General features: G+C 36.0%; 1 protein-coding gene across 1 annotated transcript in view; it reads right to left on the reverse strand.

The window, feature by feature from the left end:
- SUCLA2 (succinate-CoA ligase ADP-forming subunit beta) overlaps positions 1-25,256 on the reverse strand; it is a 47,206-nt gene extending 21,950 nt beyond the window's left edge. The window contains exons 1-4 of the mRNA XM_044668225.1: positions 24,783-25,256; positions 14,015-14,195; positions 2,262-2,361; positions 1,912-2,074 (exon numbers count right to left, since the gene is read on the reverse strand). Of these exons, the coding sequence (XP_044524160.1) occupies positions 1,912-2,074; positions 2,262-2,361; positions 14,015-14,195; positions 24,783-24,872 (534 nt within the window). The 5' untranslated portion in view covers positions 24,873-25,256. The remainder of the gene's footprint in view (positions 1-1,911; positions 2,075-2,261; positions 2,362-14,014; positions 14,196-24,782) is intronic.
- Between the last annotated feature and the right edge of the window lie 763 nt (positions 25,257-26,019).

Here is a 26,019-nt window from a genome sequence, read left to right on the forward strand (position 1 = left end):
ACTTCCCACTCTACACCCATCCCAAGCATGAGAATCCCCAATCTTTGCAAGGTATTCAGGTCAGCTCAATGATTTGTTCTAGGGTCAGAAAAAGATTTCACACATTTCAAAGAATCAATTAAAAGAACTGAAACATAACTAGAGATTAAAAGAGATAAAATTAACAAAAATGAGATTCTATATAACAACACCAGTTTCACATACTTTACTCAACAAACTTTCAATTGCCTATGAAATAAAGTTCAAATTTCTTACCCTAACATTCAAGGCCTGTCACAACCTGGCTCCACCTCTTTTCTAGCCTTCCCTTACACATTCTTCTTCATGTACATTACTTTCTAGGTAAACCAGATTTAGTTTGTATATGAAAGGGTATATGTGAGATAAGACAGGAAAGGGAGGTTGGACCGGGTTGCAAAAAGTCTTGAATGTTAAGAGTAAGGAATTTGGACTTTTATTTCATCAGTAACAATGTGTTATTAAAGAAGGTTTTTTTGATAGAATATGTGGAAATAGATTTGTTATACAGAATTCCCTAGAGGTAAATAGCCAAGTCAAATCAATAAATATATATTAAACATTTACTATATACCGGGTACATATTGCCAAGTGCTGAGAATAGCAATATAAGCAAAAAGAAAGACAATCTCTACCCTCAAGAAACTTATATCCTAATAGGAAGAAAATACATAAAAGGAAGCTGGGGAGGATACTTGTAACAGGCAGGTCAATGGCATAGGCAACTAAACTGCTTCTTTGCCTTAGTTTCAACATCTTTAAAGTTTCCACATCTTTAAAATGTAACAGTTCAAGGTTTATGAGGATAAAATTAAGTAATATTTGCAAAGTGTTTCCAAACTTTAATGTGCTACACAAATGCTAAGCCATCATAATTATCATCATCATTGTGCAGGGACATAGTGGCAAAATTTGGAGAATAAAGGATGGCTGATATAGGCCTTTTCTCAAAAGGAGGTAAGGAGGAACTTTCCAAATGGAGACCTGAACTGGAGTAAGTTACTGATTTGGTTACATTACATTTTCTACAGTAACTAATGATTTATAACAATCCTCCCTTTGGTATTTGAAATGCTATTTTAAACCAAAAAATGTTAGTTTTTATAGCTAATAAATATACAAGGTCAAAACATAAGTACAGACTGCAAGTTCCCTGAGAAACACAATTAGCATATAAAACAAATGTTAATTCTGTTTCTTAATATCATGGACTCATGGAATATCGTATGGAACCTTAAAAAATAATTTAGTATAACTCCCTCCTTTTATATATTTGTAAAGGATTTCACATTGTATTCTAGAGGTACGTTAGCACTTCAGACTGACAGAAAAATATAGCCTAGGTCTTTATCTCTGTTGTTCTGCCCCAGAGAAGCTAGTATCCTTCAATTTCTCTCACCTCTTTATAACTGAAATATCCAATCATCTTCAAAAGAAAAACTTACTTAAAATGTCTAAGTCCCAACAAAACACAAAAAGATCTGAAATCTTGGAAGAATTTAGTGGTATGGAATGTGTAGGATATTTCCTTTCTTTCCTCTCAAAAATATGAGACATTTCTTTGTAAATTCATTATGTATTAATGGTTCATGCCCTGTTGAAGACTGGGAATATGATTTCTAGTACTGTATTAGCCATTTTAAAATACCACAACAAGCAAAATGGACCCTATGGAATTCACTATAATAGAATTATACCTAGAGTTGCCTTTTCATCATTTTGTATAGCAAATTAACTCATTTAAAATTACAGTATAATTAATGTTATACAAGTAAACAGTAGAGTCATGATATAAGCAATACTATTGCATTTTAAAAGAATAATCTGATCCACATATAAAAGAATTTTCAATCTATATACCAATTACACTATAATATATGTATAACTACTCACTTGAAATGTCCTTTCCATTGTTATTGCAAAGTAGTATTCTCTCCTGGGATACCTGCGTTCACAGACCAACACATTATTGCATATCCTGCCCTTTTCTCCTGTTTGCTTGGTAAATAGCTTTTTCCCAATCATCTGGGCAGAAACAGCTTTTGCTTCTTCTGGGCTGAAAAAAGAAAACATTTTCAAATATCACCGCCTTTTTCCAAAAGGTCGATATTGATCATATTAAAATTGAAATGTCATATAACATAAATTTCATCTAATATTTCAATTTAATAATATCAACTATTTAATAACATTTAAAAAATAATTTTTTTCTGAAACACGTCTGACATTTATGACAGACTTACGAAAAAACTATCTTCACTCCACCTTTGAGGCCACTCTCAAATATTCCTTTTCCTCTGCCACCAGCTAAAACCTGTGCCTTTATCACAACGTCTTTAGAACCTAAAAGAAAAAATAATCAGTGTCAAATATGAAGGTTAAGCTAGCAGTATACAAAGTAATGCAACCTTAGTTATTCATGATCTAAAAGAGGCATATTAAAAATAAACTTCATTCATCTATCTGAGGCAGTTAGCTGGCACAGTAGATATTTGTAGGACTTGGAATCAAAAGGTTGTTGTAATAGTTAAATGAGACAATATATATAAAGTGCTTTGCAAACTTTAATGTGCTATCATTATAATATTTACATCACCTAGTATATTACAGAGGAATGGAATATTTCATATAAGTAAATTTTCCAGAAAACTGAATTTTACACTGTTTTTAAACACCAAAGGTTTTATGCGGCTTTAACTAAATCTTTCCATAAAAACAAACTCTGGAAACATTTACCAGGTATTTACTCTTTGCAAGGCACTGTGCTATGTGTTAAGAGTCAGGGTATTTATGTTAATATACAAAAATAAATACTATACTAAATATACTAGTATCGTAAATCAAATTAGATAACATAGGTAAAGCACTTTAAAAACCTTAAAGAGCTACATAAATGATAGTTATTAGCTATTATTAGTATATTATCCATTTCCTTGCTTTCTTATATAAAGCATACTGGACATAACAAAGCACTTGTTAATGATTCAAGAGACATCATAATGAACAAACACTATATAGTAACAGAATGATTTTGGATTCTATTAAGGTGTTTGCCTCTACATTAAACGGTCCCAGAATGCCAGAAATTATCATATTTCACCACTCTCACATGGCTACCTCTAGAAGTAGCCCCTTGTCTTTTAACCTAATAACTTTCCAATTTGCTACTTCTAATATGCTATGAGCTGAGAATAAAATAACAACTTTTAGAATTATGTGTAAAGTAGAAAAGCTCTAAATTAGGGTCGTCTCTGAGGGTACAAAGGTTTCCTTTGACTAACCTCCTCTTTCAAATAAAAGCATATGCATTTGGGAACAATTATTTCTACTGCTCAAAAAAGGAGCTTCTAGGCTTACAGGTCTGTTTGAAGGATTAAGACAGTAGAAATCTGATTTCAAGATTAAAGAGAGGTATTACTCTATATGACACAGCACCTGATTAATTGATCTTTTCAGAGGAAGAAAAGAGAGAACATATACATTCATAATTTTAAGCAGTAACAAAGTCACAAAAAAGAACACAGTCCACTATGAATTTATCAAGGTAATACAGTAAATAATAATCAGAGATAATCTACCTTAGCTCTAGACTACATTTCCAGAGTTATCCAAAATTACTCTTCACACACTCTGTATTCCAGCCAAATTGCTGTTTTCTATACATATCACTCTATCTACCACTCTAAGCCCACAGGTTGTCCCCAATGCCTGAACTGAACTCCATGTTCTCCTTGAAGAACTTCCGAGCTACCTTCAAGTTTCAGCCCAGAGTGCCACCTGTGAAAACCGTGGTCCATCTTCATCCTCCCAAACTACCAGTGTCCTCTCTTCACTCTCCAGAAATTACTTGACTATACTAAGTACTTAATTATCTAGGCCTCATTTTTTTCTATCTATAAAATCAAAGGGTTAAACTAGATGACTTCTAAGATCCGCTTAATACGATTGGTCAAATTTAATAACAAACTATAGGTAATTGATCAAAGTCTTCCATTTGACAGAAATTTCACTACATCAAACACCATTTGTTCCAAACAAATCAGCATCTGACATGGTAAAAACAGGGAGTCTTAAGAGTCAAGAAATAACAGGGATCAAAATCCACTACTGATACTTATCAATAACAGGAACATGGGCAAATCAAGTCACTAATTTCTCTAAGCCTTAGCCCCACCAAATAAAGATAATAATATCTATAAAATATATACCATATAAGATAGAAATTTTGAACATTTTAAAGCAATGTATGTCATATATTACTATTAAACAGCCCAAGTCTAGATAGAATCACAGAGGGAAACTGGGCCACAAGTCCCACAAAGCAAACAGAGTGACCAGTTATAGAAAGGTAAATCCTGAATGACAAAAGCCCTTCCTAAGTTTTCAGTTTTCTGCAAAGCTATGAAAAACTTCTAACCAACCATCAAAAAAGGAGTTGGCAGTCTTACTAAAGACCATAAGTTTTTTTTACTCATATCAGTATTCCAAAGCTTAGCACAACATCTGGAATAAAGTGTTTAAAAAAATATTGTTACACTCTCAACCCATACTCCTCTCCTTGTCTCTTCTTTACAACCTCAAAAAGAGTAATCTACATTGGTTACTTCAACTATACCACTTTCTTCTCAATCTCAGCAAATCAGTCTTTTAATTCTTTTTGTTGTTCTTTTTTTCCCAAACATGTCTGATTCTTTGTGACCCTATTTGGGGCTCTCTTGACAAAGGTACTGGAGTGATTTACCATTTCCTTCTCTAGCTCTTTTTATAGATGAGGAAACTGAGGCAGACAAGGTAATATGCCCAGGGTCATAGCTAATAAGAGTCTGAGTTCAGATGTGAATTCAGGTCTTCCTGACGTCAGGCCACTCTATCACTCTATCCACTGCCCTACCTAGCTACTCCCCTGCTCCTTCTATTCTCTACCACTGTTGAGGTCCCCAGGAACCCACCTTTTTGCCAAATCCGATAGTTTTCAACCATCTTCTATCACTGTAGCATTAGGCACTTGAAACCACCCCATCATCCTAAATAGCTTTGGTTCTCTTGGCTTCTGTGACATAACTCTCACGGGTCTCCTATTTCTCTTTTGCATATGTTTCTCTGTCTTCCACTCAACTTTTAAATACTGATATTACAAAGAGTTTGTCCTTGACCCTCTTCTCCCTGCTTGCCATAATATTATATATTCTGAAGCCTTCATCTTTCACCTCTATGCAAATGATTCACATATATATTTCAACTCCAACCTTTCCAGTACTAATTTCCAACTACCTGCTGCCTGCCTGCAACTACTTTGGTGATAACCACCAAGATGGTCAAGTAGCACCTAAAACTCAGTATGATCAAAACTAAACTCATCTCCCTGAAAAAAAAAATTTGCCTATCCCCAATGTCTCTAGTTTTCTTTTTTTTTTTTAGTCCTTACTTTTTGTCTTAGAATGGATATCCATTCTAAGGCAAAGGAGTGGTAAGGGCTACACAATTGGAGGTCAGGGACTTGCCAAGGATCAGTCACACAATTAGGAAGTGTCTAAGAGCAGATCTGAACCCAGGATCTCCTGGCTCCAGACCTGGCCGTCTAACTACTGAGCCACCTAACTGCTTCAACTCTCTATTTCTATGGATGGCACTCATTTTTAAGGTTCTTATTCCTCACATTCAAGTGTCATATTCTATTTATTCTTTATTTGGAGGGAGGGGCAAAGGAAGGGGAAAGCTATGATTCCTTTAGTGTGAGGATATTTCTTCTACCAATCCAAATTAGCAACTGTTCTGCAACTTAACTTAAAGTAAAGATTAACTTTTTTTGTCATGGACCCTTTTTTGGCTGTCTGGTGAAGTCTGTAGATCTCTTCTCAGATTCTGAGTAATACACAGAAACCCAATTATAATCAAATGAAGTAATCAAAATATTTTTTTTTAAGTTCACAGATCCCAGGTTAATTCACAGTAGAATTGCCTGGGTACATTAAGAATGAGGTAGAGGGTTACACAGTCAGTAATATCATGAGACTGGACTTAAACCAAGGTCTTCCTGACTTTGACTATATTAGCAGAAGAGACAGACTGTGAGTTTTAGAGCAACAGCTCAAAAAAAAAAAAAAAAGCAACCTTAAAAGATCAAAGAAATACACTCAATCTGTATTTAATTCAAGAATAGTTTGAGCCCACCATTCTATCTTGAAGAAGACCTCAAATATCTTAAGAGATTTCCTGCCAGGATATCTGATAAAACATCCCACAAAATCAAACTTGATCTTTAGAAATTCCTAAGAAACCAAAATTGACCTATTCTAACCTGAAGGTTAAAATTTCTCCCCTAAATATCCAGTCCCTGTTACTCAACCTCTGAAATATGGAAAGTTGGCTGAGCAGCCTCACCTGAAAGGCTCCTTTTGCCATCTGCCAGGTACTCCTATAAATGTATCTCCCTTTGTTCTGGGTGTTGCTATCTATCTGGCAACTGTCCATCAGCTGATTCTAATTAAACTTTATCTTCTAGCTTTGTCTATTGATTTACTGACCTCTATTCAAAACAACCAAAATAGGAGGTCATTACTCTCCAAGAAGATCTAAGACCTCTGGAGGAGGGGAGGAATTAAGAAATTCTTCAACACTATATACTCTGCCATGCTACTTCCTATGATTGATCTTTGAAATATTTCCAATATCTATACTCTTCTTTCTACTACCAACCTGTTCAGGCCTTCATCTTTCTTAATCAAAACTATTATAAATCTCCTAATTTTGCTATCTCAAATCTTTCTTCTTTCCAATCCATCTCTCATAATGCCTGTCCAAATAATCTTCCTTATCTATTCTAACATCATTCTTCTACTTAAAATCTTTAGTAGCTTCCCACCTCTTACTAAATAAAGCATAAAATCGTTATCCCAGCACTCAAGGCTCCTTCAGGATCTCATTCCAACTTACCTTTCTTTCCAGCCTTACCTCATATTATACTGCCCTTCACATATTCTCTATTACATTAGGTTATATTATTCTCCATTTCTGCTTCTTTTTACTATCTTCTCCTATACCAGTGATGGGCAAACTATGGCCCATAGGGCAGATGTGGCCCCCTTAAATGTTCTATCAACCGGCAACATTATTCCTAATCTGAAGAATACAATGAGTAGGATACAATGCAATGAAACTTTGAAAGAGTTGCCTTAGAAACAGACTGACAGGGGGCAGCTGGGTAGCTCAGTGGAGTGAGAGTCAGGCCTAGAGACAGGAGGTCCTAGGTTCAAACCCGGCCTCAGCCACTTCCCAGCTGTGTGACCCTGGGCAAGTCACTTGACCCCCATTGCCCACCCTTCCCAATCTTCCACCTATGAGACAATACACCGAAGTACAAGGGTTTAAAAAAAAAAAAAAGAAAGAAACAGAATGACAGATGAGCATTTCCTTTCCTTTGGCCCCCTCTTTAAAAAGTTTGCCCATCACTGTCCTATACCTATCCATTCATTTAACTTATGCTGTCTGTCTCCCATATCCAGAATGCTGCTCTCCCCCAACAAGTCACTCCACTCTTTAAGATACAATTCAAGTGTAACTAGCATGTTCTGACCATGACTAACCCAACTGGACCAATGTTCATGCTAAAGTGAAATCATCTCCCTCAGTATCTCAGAGTATCTAGTTTAAACCTATCCTTTGCAGTTAATTCATTCTCCCACATATGCATATTATCTGTATGTAAGTCTTAACCTCATTAGTTTATATAATATTAAAAAGCAAAACCTATGCCATTTATAGCTTTAAATTTCCTGTACTTAGCACAGATAATACCTTACACACAAAAGAGCTTCAGTCAGCTAAAAACATTCATTAAGCACCTACAATATGCCACACACTGTGTTAAACACTGGAGACCCAAAGAAAGGCAAAAGACATACCTCACTCTCAGGAGCTTACAGAGTGAGAGAGAAACATCATGCAAACAGCCATGTACTGACAAGATATATACAGGACGAATTGGTGAAAATCAATAAAAATGAAGCACTAAAATTAAGGGGGATCAGGAATGTCTTCCTATTATAATAATTAAAACTGGTTGCCAACTGTAATAATTAAAAATTTGGTTTGACAAAATAATAGTTAAAAAAGAGTTTGTGGTCATCATATATAAAATCAACTTCTTAAATCAAAATGTTGTTAATAGCTCTTAATAATACAATTTAATGTAAATATAGTAAAAGGAGGAAAATGTATGAGGGAAGTAGAAAATATTTCCTAACCTACCACCTTAAAGCCCCTATCCAAAGAAATTTAGCTCACTCCCTGACAAAGTTCAATCTCCATGTAGAAGTCCAGTAGTCTCTTCTACAAGGATCTCAGCAGTGTAAACCTCTTCCTTCAGCTCAACTCACAACGCTGAATCTATGCAGCACAGAATGCTTCTTTAGCCGGACTCACCAATGCCAAATGTATCTTCATAAAATGCCTCACAGAATGAATCGCAGAAAAAGCCTCCTCTACAGCTGAATTCCTCCTAAAATGCCTCCTCAGGAGTCCCTGGGCTAGCTTTTTATAAGCAGTTTCTCCATTTCTCTTTCTGTCTCTCTCCCACTTCACAGGAACCAATCACAGCCTCCCAATTTGTCTGGCACTGCCCAGGTGGTATAAGAAATAAAATGGATATAAAGGGATAGATTTAAAAATATTAGATTAAAAGATTTATTGGTAGCCATTAGAAAATTGAAGCCAAGAAGAAGAGGGAGGAGTTACAGCCAACGATAAAACAATAACATGGAGGCACAGGAGAGATTAAAGGGGATTTTGGGGAAACTAAGGATTTATGGGGGATGAAGTCCAAGGTTCAAAATCTCCATTTATACATACCCCACCCTGTGATCCTCTGGGAGACCAGTCTCCCCAATGGATCATAAAAACATAATCAACATATAAATTATTGCAATAATTTGTGGATAGAAGAAAAATAAGGAACAAAATCAATGATCCAATGGTTGCTAGGAGCATTAACAAAACAACTTGTGAATGATATGTAAAACGTCAAAGTCTTGGTGATTTGGAGCGGAGCCAGGATGGGGAAAGGAGGTAGTTCTTTTTCAAACTGACTCTTAACCTGGCATGTGTTAATGGCTACCAATAAATCTTTTAATATCATAATATTTTTAAATCTATCCCTTTATATCCATTTTATTTCTTACAGTAGGGGCAGTGCTTGTGGCCTTTTAGGGCATAAACTTTCTTTAATGACTTACAAAGTGTTAAGTAGGGGTACTTTAAGTTCTTGATTGATTAACTTAAAATAGACAAAGGGAATAAAAATTCCCTTTCACACTATAGAAGGTGGGGTTTTAGCTGAGACTAGAAGGAAGCCAGGAGTCAGACATGAGAAAAGAAAGAATCCCAGGATACGGAGCAGCAAAGATGTCAGTATCACGAGATGGAAGAGGTGGGAAGGAGTAGAGAGTGTTAAATAATGTGTAAAAAGACTAAAAATTTGGGGTGGGGGGGTGGGGTATCAGGTTATGACAGTCTTTGAATATCAAGCCAAAGATTTTATAGTTGATCCTTGAAGTGATAAGGAACAGGTGGAGTTGAATAAGTAGGGGGATGATAAGGTCCACACTTGTGCTTTAGGAAAATCATTTTGACAACCAAGTAGAAGATGGCCAGTACAAAGAGACTTGTGGCAAGGAGACCAACCAAAAAGTTGCAACAGTTCAAGTGTGTAATGATAAGGATCTGTACCAAGGTGAAGAGATGGGATAAACGCAAAAGATGCTAGAAAGGAAAAATCAAAAGGCCTTGAAGACAGGCTGGATATAGGTAGTAGAGCAAAGGAAATGAGTTTGACACCAAGGCTGCAAAAGCCTGGGTGACTAGGAGAGTGGTAACCTTAACAGGACAATCAGGAAAAGGAGTAGGATTAGGGGTAGAAAACAATGAGTTCAATTTTAGACACATTGAGTTTAAGATGTCTACAGAACATCCAGTTCAAAACGTACAATAGGTTGTTAGAGACTTTAAATGAATATATGAAACTGAAAGATAAATCCTCATCAAAAAATGTTCATCACAATCACAAAATCTGACATATACAAAATCCAAACAAAGCTGAATTCCCTACTGCTAGGAGTGTTAATAGTACTAAATACTCAGCCTCAGACACTTCCCACCTGTGTGACCCTGGGCAAGTCACTTGATCCCCATTGCCCACCCTTACCACTCTTCCACCTAGGAGCCAATACTCAGAAGTTAAGGGTTTAAAAAAAATAGTACTAAATACTACCAAGCATCTTCAGTAAAATACTAAAAATGATCATGTGAAAGATTATTCCAACAATCCATACTGGAAAAATAAAGTAGATAAAAACTGTGTACTGCCCACTCAAACAATAACAATCAAAAGACAATTAAATTGACCTACTAAAATGTGTATATTGGACAATTATTACAGACAAAAAAATGATCGAACCCTAAAATTGAATGGAAGGAAAAAGAGATTTAAAAATCATTTAGCAAATGGTGCAGCTATTTTGTGTTTTCCATGATCTAAAACTGTTATCTCTTGCAAAAGGCTCTCTTTACTCTCTATAGTTTCCCAATATATGACTCAAAATCATTGAACATTATAATCCTAGGGGTATAATTATAGAGAAGCCAAAGAACAACAGAAAGATCAAAGATAAGTGGGAAAAAGCTTTAGCCTATCATCAATGATAATTTACATATAGGTACTGGCATAAAAATATTCCAAGGATATTAATAATCTGAAAAAGAGGTTAGTCAGAGCAAGAGAAAGATAAGATCTATGAATCTGAATGGTACCCCTAATATCCTAAAGAATGAGGAGGAAAATCAGCAAATGTACTGGACTCCTTCATGGAGAATTTATAAGAAAATATGGACAAGAATTAAAAAGGATGAAAGGGCATTGAGGAGTTAGCAGTTTTTCAACAATAAAGTACTTACCCAATGAAATCAAGAACCCCCCCCCCCAAAAAAAGTGTACTATAAATACTTTCCAGGATTTTCTCTGCAAATCTCATGCTCTACCTGGTTTATAGACACACTGTTGTTTTGTACTTTATAACACATCCCCTGGAAAGAAGAAACTGAATCCCTCTTCCTTTCAAGAAAACTATTAAGCTCTTAATCATATTCCAACCTTCAATCATTTCCTCCCTCAAAAGCTAAACCCCTCTTAGAATAAATCAAATTCCCAGTCATGAGGTCAAACCTCTGCTTCAGATAAGGTTTAGAGGAGAGATTTTCTTTCACTAACTGAGGATTCCAGATACATCAGAAGATATTTACTTCTTGATACACTATTTAGCTGGGCCCTTGCTGCCCTTCAATGATCTTTCAGCTCTAATGAGTCCCAATCTTATCCTCCAAAATAATATTTCCAAACTTAAACTATACTCTCACCCTTTGTCCAATTACAATTGTTCAATTTCAGCAAATGACCTCCTACCTTACTGAGAAGACTGAGGTCACCAACATAAGCTCTGATAGTCTCAGTCCTCTCTCTATCCTTCTTACTCGATGATAATGATACCTAACATTTATATAGCACTTTAAGATGTGCAAAGTACTAAACACATATTGCCTCATTTGATATTCACCAGAAGATGCATATAACCTTTATCCTCACAAGTTTCTGTACTCTGTCAATCTAACTACTCAGCAAAGATGTAAATTCCATTTATATGCTTTGACAAACGATGAAAACATAACATCATTTATATACAAGATAAAAAAAATACTCAAAAGACTCTATAACAAAATATAAAGAACTAGGAATAATTTCTATTACTTCCCCCAACGCACCAGAAGAATACTGGGTCCCCTTATCCACCCAAATCTGATGATGACTTTTTTGTCCAAAGCAACTGAAAAACAATCCACTAAAGGACGCATGGGTTACAAAATGTATCTGTGGAGGAGGTACCCACTCTAATGAAATTATGAGTCTTCTGAATTATAACAACAGCTTGCACTAAATACAGAACTTTGAAGTTTGCAATGTGCTTTACATAAGTTATTTCAACTGATCTTTATATGAATTCTGTTGTTGTTTTTAAATGAAACAATAGCTGTTACTGGGGTGAGGTGGTCAAGCTTTTTTCTTGGGTGTAGCTTTAAACTGCTAAATCTGCAGCGGGATTTTGGGGATGCCCTGTATTTCAAGAATGAAAACTGCCCAGATTTAGCAGAACCAGAGGGTGAAGAGAAGATGAAAAGAATCCAACTCTTGAAAGAAAGACAAAAGAGGAAGTCCCAGGAATGCAACAGCCAAAATCCAGAGCTCCCACGTCAGAGAGAAAGTGTCCAACAATCCAAAAAAAGAAGTTCGAGTACTAAGGAACTTACAGTCAGAGCCACACAAGATCCTAGAAGCTTCTTCCAACATCAAAAGGAGATCCTAGAATACAACATTCTAAAGGTAAGAGATATAGGCTTTCTACCAAGAAAACTTACTCTGCAAAAAACAAGTAAAATCCTTTTTGTAGGGGAGGGAGGAGAGATAGGTCTTTAATAGAACAGAAAATTTTTAAAGATTTTTGATGAAAAGACATCAACTGAATAAGAACTCTGAAATGCAAACATTAAGAGTCAAGTGAAATTTATTTGAGCAATTATATGATATGTCATCTACAAAATTTATTGTGAATTCACAACCAATTATTTTCACAGAAATTAATGTGACTTCTGTCTGTAGTATGGACAAAAATGAAGTAAATAAAAAAGTTATATAATGCACAGGAAAAAATAGGCAAGTTCTTAAAACAACAAAATACTCACACTTGGAAAAATCATGGCTATTATATGCAAAAATCAGAGGTTAAGTTTAAGAGCAATTAATATTTTAAAACAGTCATCAAAACTTACAAATTGAAATTAGGTAATTCAAAAAAGAATGGGGAAAATTAAGATGCAAACCAATAAACCTATACCTACATCTTCTAGCTAGATACTTATTCTGGAGCAAATAAAAAAATGTCTGCAAAAGCTTTAAATTGGGAAATATTTTTAACACTTCTTCAAGCATTTCTTAAAGTATTAAAAAGTAAAAATCTAGAACAAGAACATTTAACAGGATTGCAAATTAGTTAACATAGTAACTAGTTACATATATGTAGGAAAGAAATTTACTATAAAAATGAATATATACCTTATATATTCACTTACTGAAACTAATGCTTCATTTTTTTCCAAGTAAAGAACTAATCACAGCTTCAAAAAACATAAAATGCCATCTTAATGAACAAAATACCAATTGTGGCTAACATTTTCAAAATGTTTTAATTTGTGAAGTAAATCAATTTATTAAATTGTTTGTACTATTTTTCTTAGCTCAACTTCTCTTCAGTTATAAATTTTCATTTCATGGCAAAAAGAAGGTACCTATGGAGTTTAACTTAAACACTTTGGTAACAAATTGTTGGATATCATGGATGCAATCATCATCCTTCCAGTTACAAACATATTTGATATGAAATGTTTTCTTAAAACCACTTATAACCAGTGGAAATGTGTGTCGGCCATGGGTGGGGAGTGGGGCACGGGGGGTGAAGGTGAAAGTGGGAGCATGAATCATGTAACCATGTTAAAAACAAATATTAATGTTTAAAAAAAAAGAATATCATGAGAAATTCAAAAGGGTAGAATGAGTCATGACTTATAAACAATACTAAATATTGCAAGAATAAAATAAGAATATTTAAACCTTTACAAAAAAAAAGTTTGTTTTTCCTAAATTATTGAACTAAGTGCCAACTGTAAGTCACTTATATAATCATTGCACTAATGAATTGTAGAATTTCAACCAAAAACTATTTAAATTTCACCTGATATTTTTAGTGAAAATATGACTGTCATTTAAAGAAGGAAAGGTAAAAGACATAAAATAAAAGCTAAGGAAGTTCTTACCAGGAACATTAAAGAACAAAAAAAAAGTTCACATTGTAACAAAGTTCCCTTGTCTATGTGGCAAAAGTTTTTCTTAATTTAATACCTAATTTTTTGGCAATTGCATATGCTTCATCTGGTGATTTTGCCACTTGTCCTTTAGGAACAGAGATGCCAGCTTCTTGCAACAATTCCATACTCAAGTATTCATGTAACGAGAGATTCCTCTGCTGCTGCTGCTGTAGCTGGAAGCCTTGACTGTTCAACAGTCCAGAACATCCCAGCACCTAGAAAAAACAGGACAGGTTACTTTCTTCTTTCATATATATAAGTGTGGGTATATACATACAGGCACACAAGTAGAAACACACATAATTATGTAAATGTTCCAAATGGGAAGGGGTAGATTTTAAAAGGAGACATGTTTTTGCAAAAATAAAGTCAATAATTAAACTTAGAAGTGAAGAAGGTAATTGTGGGGGAAAAATCTTTGCAGCAAATTTCTGATGAAGGTCTCATAGCCAAGATATATAAGGAATTAATTCACATTTATATGAAGCTATTTCCCAATAGTCAAAGAATATGAATAAGTGTCAAGATCTCTTTATCATCTCTGATAATCTGATAAGGACAGTTTAGATGATAAGGAAATAAGGGACAGAAGATCTTTTTTTTTTTTTAATGTTTTTTTTTAAACCCTTGTACTTCGGTGTATTGTCTCATAGGTGGAAGATTGGTAAGGGTGGGCAATGGGGGTCAAGTGACTTGCCCAGGGTCACACAGCTGGGAAGTGGCTGAGGCCAGGTTTGAACCTAGGACCTCCTGTCTCTAGGCCTGACTCTCACTCCACTGAGCTACCCAGCCGCCCCAGAGAAGATCTTTTCATCAGCTCATGCTTCCAACTCTGGCTCCAGGAGCATGGAGTTTATTATATATATTTCAAGACTCATTTCACACAAAAGAAGCCCCCCAAAACTTTGCAGATGCACAGAAGTTACAAATTATGTCATATCAAAACACAAAACGTCTCACTGGCTTCAGAACAGACCAAGGCCAAGGCTGAATTTTGACTGAGTTCTTTTCAGAAAGCCAAGTTGGGAAGTATTTTTCTCAGGGTTGAATTGCTAAGGTTTTGGTCTTGGCTGTAGCTGCATTCCTGCCCAAAAGGGAACCGTGTTAACCCTTTAAATTCAGGTTTGCTAGGAACTTAAAGCTTTTCGATAAGGCCACAACAATACTTTTCAACAAGAAATCACAAGGTTCACAAAAGGGGTCAAAAGAGGAGTCTCAGATTTTTATCTATTCTCTTATTGGCTTCCCACAAATAAGTAGTTTTCAAAGGAAGAAATGAAAGCCATCAACAATCATATTTTTAAAAATATGCTGCAAACACTAATAATCAGAGAAATGAAAATTAAAACAATTCTGAATTCCACCTCTTACCCATCAGTAAGGACAACAAAAAAAAAAGGGTAATTAAAAATGAAAAGCAGCTCCAGGAAAACCAAACACTAATGCCCTACTGAATTTTGAAAAGCAATCTGAACTATACCCAAAAAGTCACTCAACTGTCTACCTCAACATAATTAAAATACTAATCCTAGACAAAGAGATTAAAGAAAGCAGGAATAGACTGATAAGCAGCAATTATTTATAGCATTTCTTTTTGTTGTAGCAAAAGGAAAACTAAAGGAGTATGCCCATTTACTGGGGAATGGCTAACAAATTATGATATACGAGTATAACTGGATATTATTATACCAAAGGAAATGACAAAAATAGAATGTTTCAGAGAAACTTGAGAAGACCTGCATGATCTAATGCACAATGAAGAAAACCAAAACAATTTAATAACATATGAAAAACTTTGGAATTATAATCAACAAAATGATTAACTCTGATTCTAGAAAACCAATGATGACTGTTATGTACCTCCTGAGAGATGTTAGACTCTAGAGAATAAAACATACATTTTCAGACAGAGACTATATGGGAAATTTTAATAGAATATGCATATTTATTAGGACTTGATTTTTCTTTTTTTCCAATAGAGATGGTCATGGAAGGGTAAAGGATGAAAGAAGACCCTCCCCCTCCCCAGACAAGAAAAAGGGAGTCGTCCAGCTAGAACAGCTAGATCACAAAGCAGCTCAGACAAGCAGCGCAGTATTAAAAGTTACAATTGTGGGGCAGCTGGGTGGCTCAGTGGATTGAGAGCCAGGCCTAGAGACGGGAGGTCCTAGGTTCAAATCCAGCCTCAGACACTTCCCAGCTGTGTGACCCTGGGCAAGTCACTTGATCTCCATTGCCTACCCTTACCAACTCTTCCACCTATAAGTCAATACACAGAAGTTAAGGGTTTAAACTAAAAAAAAAAATAAAAAAAAAAGTTACAATTGTACTTATATATTAATTACATATTAACAAAACCAAGCTGTACATAACAGAAATCTGTAATTTTATGTATCATTTTCTGTTTTTACATGTCGAAATGCTCAAATGTCTAAGGCATGATAGGTAAGGTTGGGACCAGATTATGAGGGTCTTTAAAAGTCAGTAGAATTATTATTATTTATTCTAGGGACAACAAGGAATCATTGCAATTTACTAAGAGAATTAATTACATGGTCAGAGCTGTACTTTAGGACAATTAATTTAGCTATGTGGAAGTTGGACTAAAATCAGGCAACACTTGAAACAAAGAGACCCATTAAGAGGCTATTTCAATTATCTAGGCAAGAAGTCACAAGGACCTACAAACAAAAGGTACGAAATTTCACCAAAACAAAACTCAGCTTACCTAGGCCATCATTATCACACTTCAAAAAAATATGACTAAAAAAACTTCAAGTCACCAGAAAGATTACCTATAAAAAAACACCAATCAGTATTTTATGAGGTTTTTCTAAAAAGTCCAAAAATCATTTAAAAACAATAAAATTAAATGTATGTAACCAATTTCTTAGGAAATCTAAACATTCTGTCTAAAGGCAAAAGAACATTTTAAAACTAAAAAGAGTTAAAATACCAAGAAAAGCTCAGAAAAAAATCATTTTTAAAAAGCTGGAAAAATAAGTGTTAAGTACTTATAACATTAGCTATTTTAAATTCTGATCATCTAAATCATATCAGGCTTCACAGATATGTAAAAACAGTTACAATAGGGGACAGCTGGGTAGCTCAGTGGAGTGAGAGTCAGGCCTAGAGATGGGAGATCCTAGGTTCAAACCTGGCCTCAGCCACTTCCCAGCTGTGTGACCCTGGGCAAGTCACTTGACCCCCATTGCCCACCCTTACCACTCTTCCACCTATGAGACAATACACCGAAGTTAAGCGTTAAAAAAAAAAAAATGTATTAAAAAAAAAAAACAGTCACAATGGTTTAACTTAAGTAATTGACTTAAAAGGAAAAGAAGATGAGTCCATGCATTTTCAAAGTAGTTTCAGATAGTGAAAAAAAGAAAAAGGCAGAAAGGAGGAAGCAGGGTAATAACTTTCCCCAGGTGAAGCTCTTATCTTGACAAATAGAGAGAAAAACTTTTTTAATTAATTTGTTTGTTGCTTACATTAAAATTCCTAGGTATTCCTCCTTCCCCCCTCCCACACTCTTCTCCCACAGAACCCACACCATCAGCAGAATATGATTAAATAAATTATGTTGTATGTGTTTTTATTCATCAGTTCTTCCTCTGGAGGTAGACATTCACAAGTTAGTCTTAAAATATTAATTCTGCAGCTGTATATGTTTTCTTGGTTCTGCCAATTTTGCTCTTTATAATTTCATATAGGTCTTTCCAAGTTTTTTTTTAATTAACCTGCTCATCTTCTTAGTAAGAAATGACAAGCAGGTTAATTTTAATCTTAAATATATCTTTTAATTTTAAACATATCTTTTTGTTAAATGATGCCTTCTCTAGTACAGGGAGGGGAGAGAGGACTAGAGATAACCTAGGAATCTTAATGTAACAATCAAATTAATTTTTAATATAAAAAATTAAATTAACCTGCTCATTATTTCTTATAGCAAAGTAGTATTACAACACAATCATATACAACAACTTGTTCAGCCATTCCCCAATTGATGAGCATCCCCTCGATTTCCAGTTCTTTGCCTCCACAAAAAGAGCTGCTATAAATACTTTGGAACAAATAAGTCCTTTTCCTTTTTCCCTAATCTCCTTGAGAAACAAACCCAACACTGGTATTACTGAGCCTAAGGGTATACACAGTTTTTTAATTCTTTGAGCATAATTCCAAACTGCTCTCCAAAATGGCTGGATCAGTTCACAGTTCCACCAAAAGTATATATGTTCCCATTTTTCCACATCTCCTCCAACATTTGTCATTTTGCCCTTTTATCATTTTTTAGCCAGTCTGATAGGTGGGAGAATTGTTTTAATTTACATTTCTCTAATCAGTAATGATTTAGAACCTTTTTTATATGCCTATCTATATCTTTGATTTCTTCCTCCAAAAAAAGATCTGTTTATAGCTTTTGACCACTGATAAAATTGGGGAATGGCTCATATTCTTCTATTTAATAAAGTTCGCTACATATGAGAACTCCATCTAAGAAATTGTCTGTAAAAATGTTTTCCCAATTTTCTCCTTTCCTTCTAATATGGGCTACATTAGTTTCATTCATACAAAACCTTTTTAATTTAATGTGATCAAAATTACCCATTTTACATCTCACAAGGTTATCTCTTATTTATTTATAAACTCCTCCTCTATCCACAAATTTGATAGGTAATATGATCCCTGTTCCTCTGATTTGCTAAGGATACTTCCCTTTATATCTAGGTCATATATCCATTTAGATCTTATTTTGGTGAATGGTGTTTCTGCCAAACTACTTCCTAATTGTCCCAGCAATTTTTACCAAGTAGTGAATTCTTACTCTATATTATTCTATAATAACAAGGTTATTATACGCTTTTATTGCTGTTTGTTATATGTCTATTCTGTTATATTGATCTTTCTACTTCTTAGTTAATACCAGATTAAAAACTCCAACTAAGAAATTATCAATAAAACTTTTTTCCCAATTTTCTGCTTTCCTTCTAATATGGGCTACATTAGTTTCAATTGTACAAAAACTTTTTAATGTAATGTAATCCAAATTATCCATTTCACATCTCACAATGCTATCTCTTGTTTATTTATAAATTCCTTTCCTATTCATAAATCTGATAAGTATTATGTTCCCTGTTCCTCCAATTTTCTTAGGATATCTCCTTTTAAGTCTAGGTAATGTATCCATTTTGATCTTATTTTACAAGGTAAGTTTTGAAAATTACTACTATATAGTACAATCTAAAATCTGGAACAGCTAGATCTCCTTCCTTTACATTTTTTTCATTAATTCCTGTGATATTCTTTTTTTTTAATCCAAACCTTCCACCTTAGAATCAATACTATATATTGGTTCCAAAGCAGAAGATTGGTAAGGGCTAGGCAATGAGGGTCAAGTGACTTGTCCAGGGTCACACAGCTGGGAAGCGTCTGAGGTCACATTTGAAGCTAAGACCTCTTATCTCTAGGCCTCGCTCTCAATCCACTGAGCAACCCAGCTGCCCCCTATTCCTATGATCTTCTTGATCTTTTGTTCTTCCAAATTAATTTTATTATTATTTTAAAGCTCAATAATTTTTGGTAACTTAATTGAGAAAGCAATGAATTAAGTAGATTAGCTTAGGTAAGACTGTCATTTTAATTATATTGGCTCTTCCCACCCGGCTATGTTAACAATTAAATCTGACTTTATTTGTATAAAAAGTGTTTTATAATTATGTTCATGTAGTTCCTGAATTTGTTTTGGCAGGTATGCTTCTAGATATTTTATTTTGTCTGTGGTTATTTTAAATGGGGTATTGCTTTTCTATCCCTTCTTACAGGTCTTTGTTAGTGATCTATAAATATGCTAATAATTTATGTGGGTTTATTTTATTTCCCCTTGTTTGTAAAACTCTTGATAGTTTCAAGTAACTTTTTTATAATTGAATCTCTAGGATTTTCCACATATCATCTGCAACAGTGAGTTTTATTACCTCTCTACTCATTCTGATTCCTTTGATTTCTTTTTTCTTGTTATTACCAGCATTTCTAATGTAATTTTTTTTCTTGTTATTACCAGCATTTCTAATATAATAAAATAATAGTGGTGATAAAGGACATCCTTGTTTCACTCCTGATCTTATCGAGAAAGGTTCTAGCTTATCCCCATTATAAATAATACTTGCTGACAATTTGAGGTAGATGTTTATCATTTTAAGAAAAAAATCCATTCATACTTATGCTTTGCAATATATATATTTTAAAACCCTTACCTTCTGTCTTGGAGCTGTGTGTATTGGCTCCAAGACAGAAGAGTAGTAAGGGCTAGGCAATGGGAATTAAGTGGCTTGCCCAGGGTCACACAGCTAGGAAGTGTCTGAGGCCAGATTTTAATTCAGGGCCTCCTGTCTCTAGGCCTGGCTCTCAATCTACTGAGCCACTCAGCTGCCCCTTTACAGTATTTTTAATAGGAATGAGTGCTGTATTTTGTCAAAGGCTTTTTTCTGCATCTAATCACAATCATGCTTTTTTTTATTTTAAATGTCTGACGTATTTTGTTTTTACATTTAATATTTTGTTTTTCCCCATTACATGTAAAAACAATTAACATTCTTTTTTATTTTGAGCTCCAAATTCTCTCCCTCCCACCCTCCCATCCTTTACCCCTCACTGAGCCAGTAAGCAAATTGACAATAGATTTTTGTATGTATGATCATGTAAAGTATTTTTCCATATTGGTCATTTTGTGGAAAAGAAGAGAGGAAAAAAAATCTTGTTTTAGGACTTAATTCCATAAATATATAAGAATTCTGTTTAACTTATATTTAGCTCAGTAATATCAAAAGTGAAGTTAGAATTTATATTCCCTCTTAAAAAATAAATAATAATTTAATAAAGAATGGCAGTAATCAAATAAAAGTTATAAATATAACATCAAGGTACAATTATAAGACTAACCTTATAAGTCAAAGACAGAACTAGCAATTGACACTTGAAAAATTAAATTGATTATAAATGTATACTGCTTAGATTATAATATATAATACTAAATTGAGCAGTCGATTGAGTTATCCCATACACATAATCACGGAAGGCTCTTCAGTGGAACAATGAGCTTAGCCTAGAATATGAGTTAATAACTGATCACAAATGAAAAATCTGAAGGTGCTTTTAATGATGTCAAACCACAGACAGTTCTCAGTTTAGGTAAATTAACCTACTCCCCCCTTAGCCAGCCAGCTAGGACCCCAGGAGAGGGGGAAGGAAAATAATGAGTCTCCCAAGTGGAGGAGAAAGTTGGAGGAAGGGTTCACTTACTTAAAGGAGAACTAGCTGTACTTGTTGTCACAAAAGCCAATCTCTTTAATACCAAGATTTGTCCAGTGATGCCATTTATGTAGCTGCACATTTCCTAAGAATCAAAATTACAAGTTGTATAAAAAAAATGTAAAAATGTATACAGAATGGGTCTAAATATTTTGCAATATACTATCTGTGTGACTTAAATTTGAGAAGGGGAATTAAAGACATTATTGAAATTATGTGTTATTAGAAAAGAGAGTAAACAGTTCAAAAGATCATAAATTTAAAGCTAGAAAAAGCCTTAGAGATCACTTAGTTCAAATTCCTTGTTTTGTAAATATGGAAACTGAGTCCTATGTATTTTAAATGAGGTGTTGAAGTCACACTGGAAATAAATGGTGGAGCAGGAATTTAAACCCAGGTTCTCTGACTCCAATCTCAGCACTATTTTCACTAATAACACTGTCTCATGAAGTAGGACTAGGCAACAACAAATGGCAAGCCACCAGAATCCTAGAGAGATAAAATGATCAAAGAAAAACCTCCAGTGCACTAAATGAGGATATATGAAAAAATATGAATAAGAATCACACAGGATGAGAACGTAATGCAATGTTCATTAGAGAAAAGTATCTATCCTGACGAAATCATAGATCTAGCAAATAATAAACTTATCAACTAGCTCAAGAAAATCTTCAGTTCCAGTGGTAATAACTGACATTCAAAACAGAAAAAAACCAAAAAAAATAGAGAAATATGACTAAAGAGCAAAATTGATTTTGTACATACAGACATCAAATGAAATCACAATTAAGTACAATTTAATCTGTTAACTTGAGTCATTGTAGTTTGATAAGATTTGTGATTTCTGTACCACAACTAATTGGTTATTTTCTTGTACCATTTTTCCTTCAAAAGTTAATCAAAATATGAATAGAACTGTATAGGAAAAGCAAGGAAAAATGTTCACAGAAAACTTAGTTCTGATTTTCAAGGTGTTACCTGAAGCCTCTTCCATCCATTAAGCTTTAGAGTCAGAGAATATGGCTTCAAATTCTGGCTCTGACAGTTTACTGTGTGACCTTAAGAAAGTCACTGAACCTCCATGTTTTAGTTTCTTAAACTATAAAATTAGGGGGTTGGCCTCAAAATCTTCTGAGGTCCTGTCAGCTCTAGAATTTTCTAACCTGTTTAAAAATCTTCCAAACAAAGAGTTTTAGTGGATTTGGAAGTCAGTTAAACATGTAAAAATGTAGCATTTTCCAAATAGTTTGCAAGAAAAATTGACAATTAAACTCCTTTAGGATGTAAAAGCACAGATTGAAACTCAGTTTCACAACTCCAAAAGAGACAACTTGAGTTTTCACCAGTTATAAATTAAGATGGCAATGCAAAAATACTTTTGCATTTGATACCCAAAAAGATAATTTTCCTAAAAAGCATTTTTCCCTAATCTGTTATCAAGTGCCATCTTCTTTACCTGTCTTGAAATTCATTCCTGCAACCCAACACAATCCTCTGTCCTCACTCTGCCCCTCTAACAAAAACACGCAAAATAAAGCAGCAACTAACTAGCAGAAGTATCTCTTATTCAAATGAGAAAACAGAAAAAGAACATTGACTAAAAATCAGAGTGAATGAGGCTCAAATCCCACCTCTGATGTCAACTATCTATGACCTGAGAAAGACCTTTACCCACCCCCTAAGCCTTAGTTTCTTCATCTGTAAAATTAATTAAATGGACAAGATGTGCTCTTAGAGGCTCTACTTTCTTGATTACTGCAAAGGACAACACTATCCTCCCAGTCCCTCCCTGTAAGTCCCTCAGGCTCACAACCTATAAATCACGCAGGGTTTCTCACTGTCTCTCACCCCCAGATCCAAGCTATTGCCAAGGCCTGTCAATTTCAGTATCTAATATTAAATTAAATTAAAAGTATCTAATACTCCCCTTCTTTCCTCTTACACTACCCCTACTCTAGTGTGCAGGCCCCGATCCCCTGCCTTAGTAATATTTTAACAGCCTACCTACCTTAAGTCTCTCCCCACTCCATTTAGCCCCCAAAGTAATAGTCCATAAAGTACAGGTCTAATCATGTCAAACTCCAGTAGCTTCCTATTATCTACAGGAGCAAATACTAAATTTTGTCCAAGTCCTTAATAACAACCCCCTCCCTTTCCAGTTTTTACTAGCGGCATACTCTTCAATGCAGTGATACTGGTCTCCTTATTTTTCCAAGAATAAGACTCTCCATTTCTCACTCTAGGCATTCTGTCCGCCATGCCTGAAATGTTCTCTGTCCTCTGCTCCAACTACTGACCTCCTCAGCTTCTTTTACATCCCCATAAAGTCCCACCTTCTATAGGAAGCCTTTTCCAACCTCTCAATTCCAAAGCTTTCCCTCTTTTATTTCCTATTTATCCTGTGTGTAGCTTGCTTTTGTACATATTTGTTTTTGCAAGTTGTCTTCCCCATTAGACTGTAAACCCCTCAAAGGCAGGGACTGTCTTTTGCCTCTTTTTGTACACTCACTGCTTAGCAAAGGGTCTGGGACATGATCAAGTCCTTAATAAAAGCTTACTAACTATTAAATTTAAAAAACTAAAACTTTTTTTGGTATTTGCAGTTTGCTTGTCAACTGAATTACAGCCCCTCAAAATACAAAAACTTTAAAGAAAGTTCAGAGAAGGACAAGCTACAAGGATGGTGGGGATTTGGAGGAGTACGAAAGTTGACCCAAGATGACTGCCTAATCAAAAGACAAAGACATAAATAACTTAAAATCAGAGACAGTACATCCTAAATGATTAGAGAATCTAATATGTTTGAGGGCTACATTTCAAACTTCAGAAGTAGGCACAAAGGAGAACAACAAGGCCCGGTGATGGCTGAGAAAAAGTGCTGGATTAGATGGACCACGGGTCCAAAGATCAGAAGTGGCAAAACATATGTTCCTGGGGGTATGGCCCGGTGCATCTCAATTCAAATAAATTGTAAAATCTGGTCCGTGATGTGTCCCAAAAAAATAAAAAAGTTGATTTCCATGTTTTCTCACTTGGGAACGTACGGGGGAAAGGGAGACAGGGCTTTCCCACAACTCCCCAAACAAGGCTCTCTGGATTCCCTGGCCACCCCGCCCACTGGTGACAGCTCCCGGAGAAGTACATCTGAAGGACATTTCCCCCCTTCTTCCTTCCGGCCCTCCCCCCAAACCCCCACATCAGGAGAGACGGGAGCCGAAGCCCGGCGGTGCGGGGGAAGACGCCGGCTGCTCCCTACCACCACCCACCTCTCTGCCGTGAGGAGCCACCCCGGCCTCCGTGTGGCTCCCCACATCTGGGGGCCGGGGCCGGCCGGGAAGCAACAGAGGCCTGGACCGAAAGACAGCCCCGGGGCCGGGCCCGGGACTAATGTCACCGAGAACGAGGTGACCTCGGAGAGCCGAGGCTCAGGCACCAGCCCTCCCTGCGACAACCTCCGGCCGTCCCTCCTCTTTGGGGCCAGCCGTCAGTACCTTGGCGGCGGCCCGCAGTGCCGTCTGGGGCCCGTGGCTCCTCAGTACCGCGGCAGCAGAGAGCCGGCTGAAGATCATGGAGGCCGCCATATCTGAAGCTGAAGCCGACCCCGCCGCGATCCGCGCAGGCGCCTGAAGATGAAAACCGCAGGCTGGCAGGAGGGCCGCTCTATCTCCCCCCACGACCCGGAGGCACCTCTCAACTTAAGCTTCCCCCGACGATTGAATACCGGGGAGGAGAGTTGTAAAACTCTATGGTTGTGAGATATCCGGGCGCCGCCTTGTGGGAGGCGGTGCTGGTATACCAACCGAAAGAAGAATTACCGGCGCGGGCAGCTACAGGAAGCGAGGGCGGGCGTTACTGCTTGGAGCCCTCCTGCCCATGTTCAGCCCTGCCCTGCCCTGGGCTGACCCTGCACTAGTCCTATGCACTTTAACCTCCCAGGTTAGGAGCCAGAAGTCAGTAGACCAACAGAACAATTAATAAAGGAGTTTGTAATAAGACTTCATGTATTAAGTGGAGACAGAATTTCTTAAAATATAGTGATTAGATTTTTTTCTAAGAGCTGGAATGGAAGGATGGAATTGTTAGTGGTTTAAAACTGAGAACTGAGAGCCAAGGAGCCCAGCTAATCCAAAAACACGGGCAAAGCCATGGGAACTACAATTCTGAGGACATCAGAAAATCCCCCCCTTTTTTTAACCTAACCTATGATGTCATTGGGTAGCTAGTTGGTACAGAGGATGAAGTACAAGGCCTATAGTCAGAAAAACCTGAATTAAAATCCAATTAAAGGCCGTGTGACTCTGGGAAAGTCAACTATTCTTGTTTCCATTTTCAAATCAGTAAAATGAACGGTAGAAGAAATTGGTGAACTACTCCAGTATCTCTGCCAATAAAAATACAAATGGGATCAGGAAAAGTTGAATACTGAAATGACTGAACAATATAAGGATTGATCTAGAATGGTGATGGGGAACCTTTTAGAGCTAGAGTACTTGTCCCACCCCCCAGCACCTTACCCCAGACCGGGGAGGGGGGGGGGGGACACTCCCCCTGCTGCTGGTCAGAAGGGCCGAGAAAGTAAGGAATGTCCTCATGACAGGGAGAGGTGGAGGGGAGCAGATCCTCCCCAGTCCCTCTGACTTTCTAGTAATGAACTCAATCTCAAGAGCCTGTCCACACAAATAACAACTATTGGTAATACCAATACCAATACCCGATAAGGGTCAATAC

This window comes from Gracilinanus agilis, chromosome 3 (assembly GCF_016433145.1).
Source record: "Gracilinanus agilis isolate LMUSP501 chromosome 3, AgileGrace, whole genome shotgun sequence".
Classification (NCBI taxonomy): Eukaryota; Metazoa; Chordata; class Mammalia; order Didelphimorphia; family Didelphidae; genus Gracilinanus; species Gracilinanus agilis.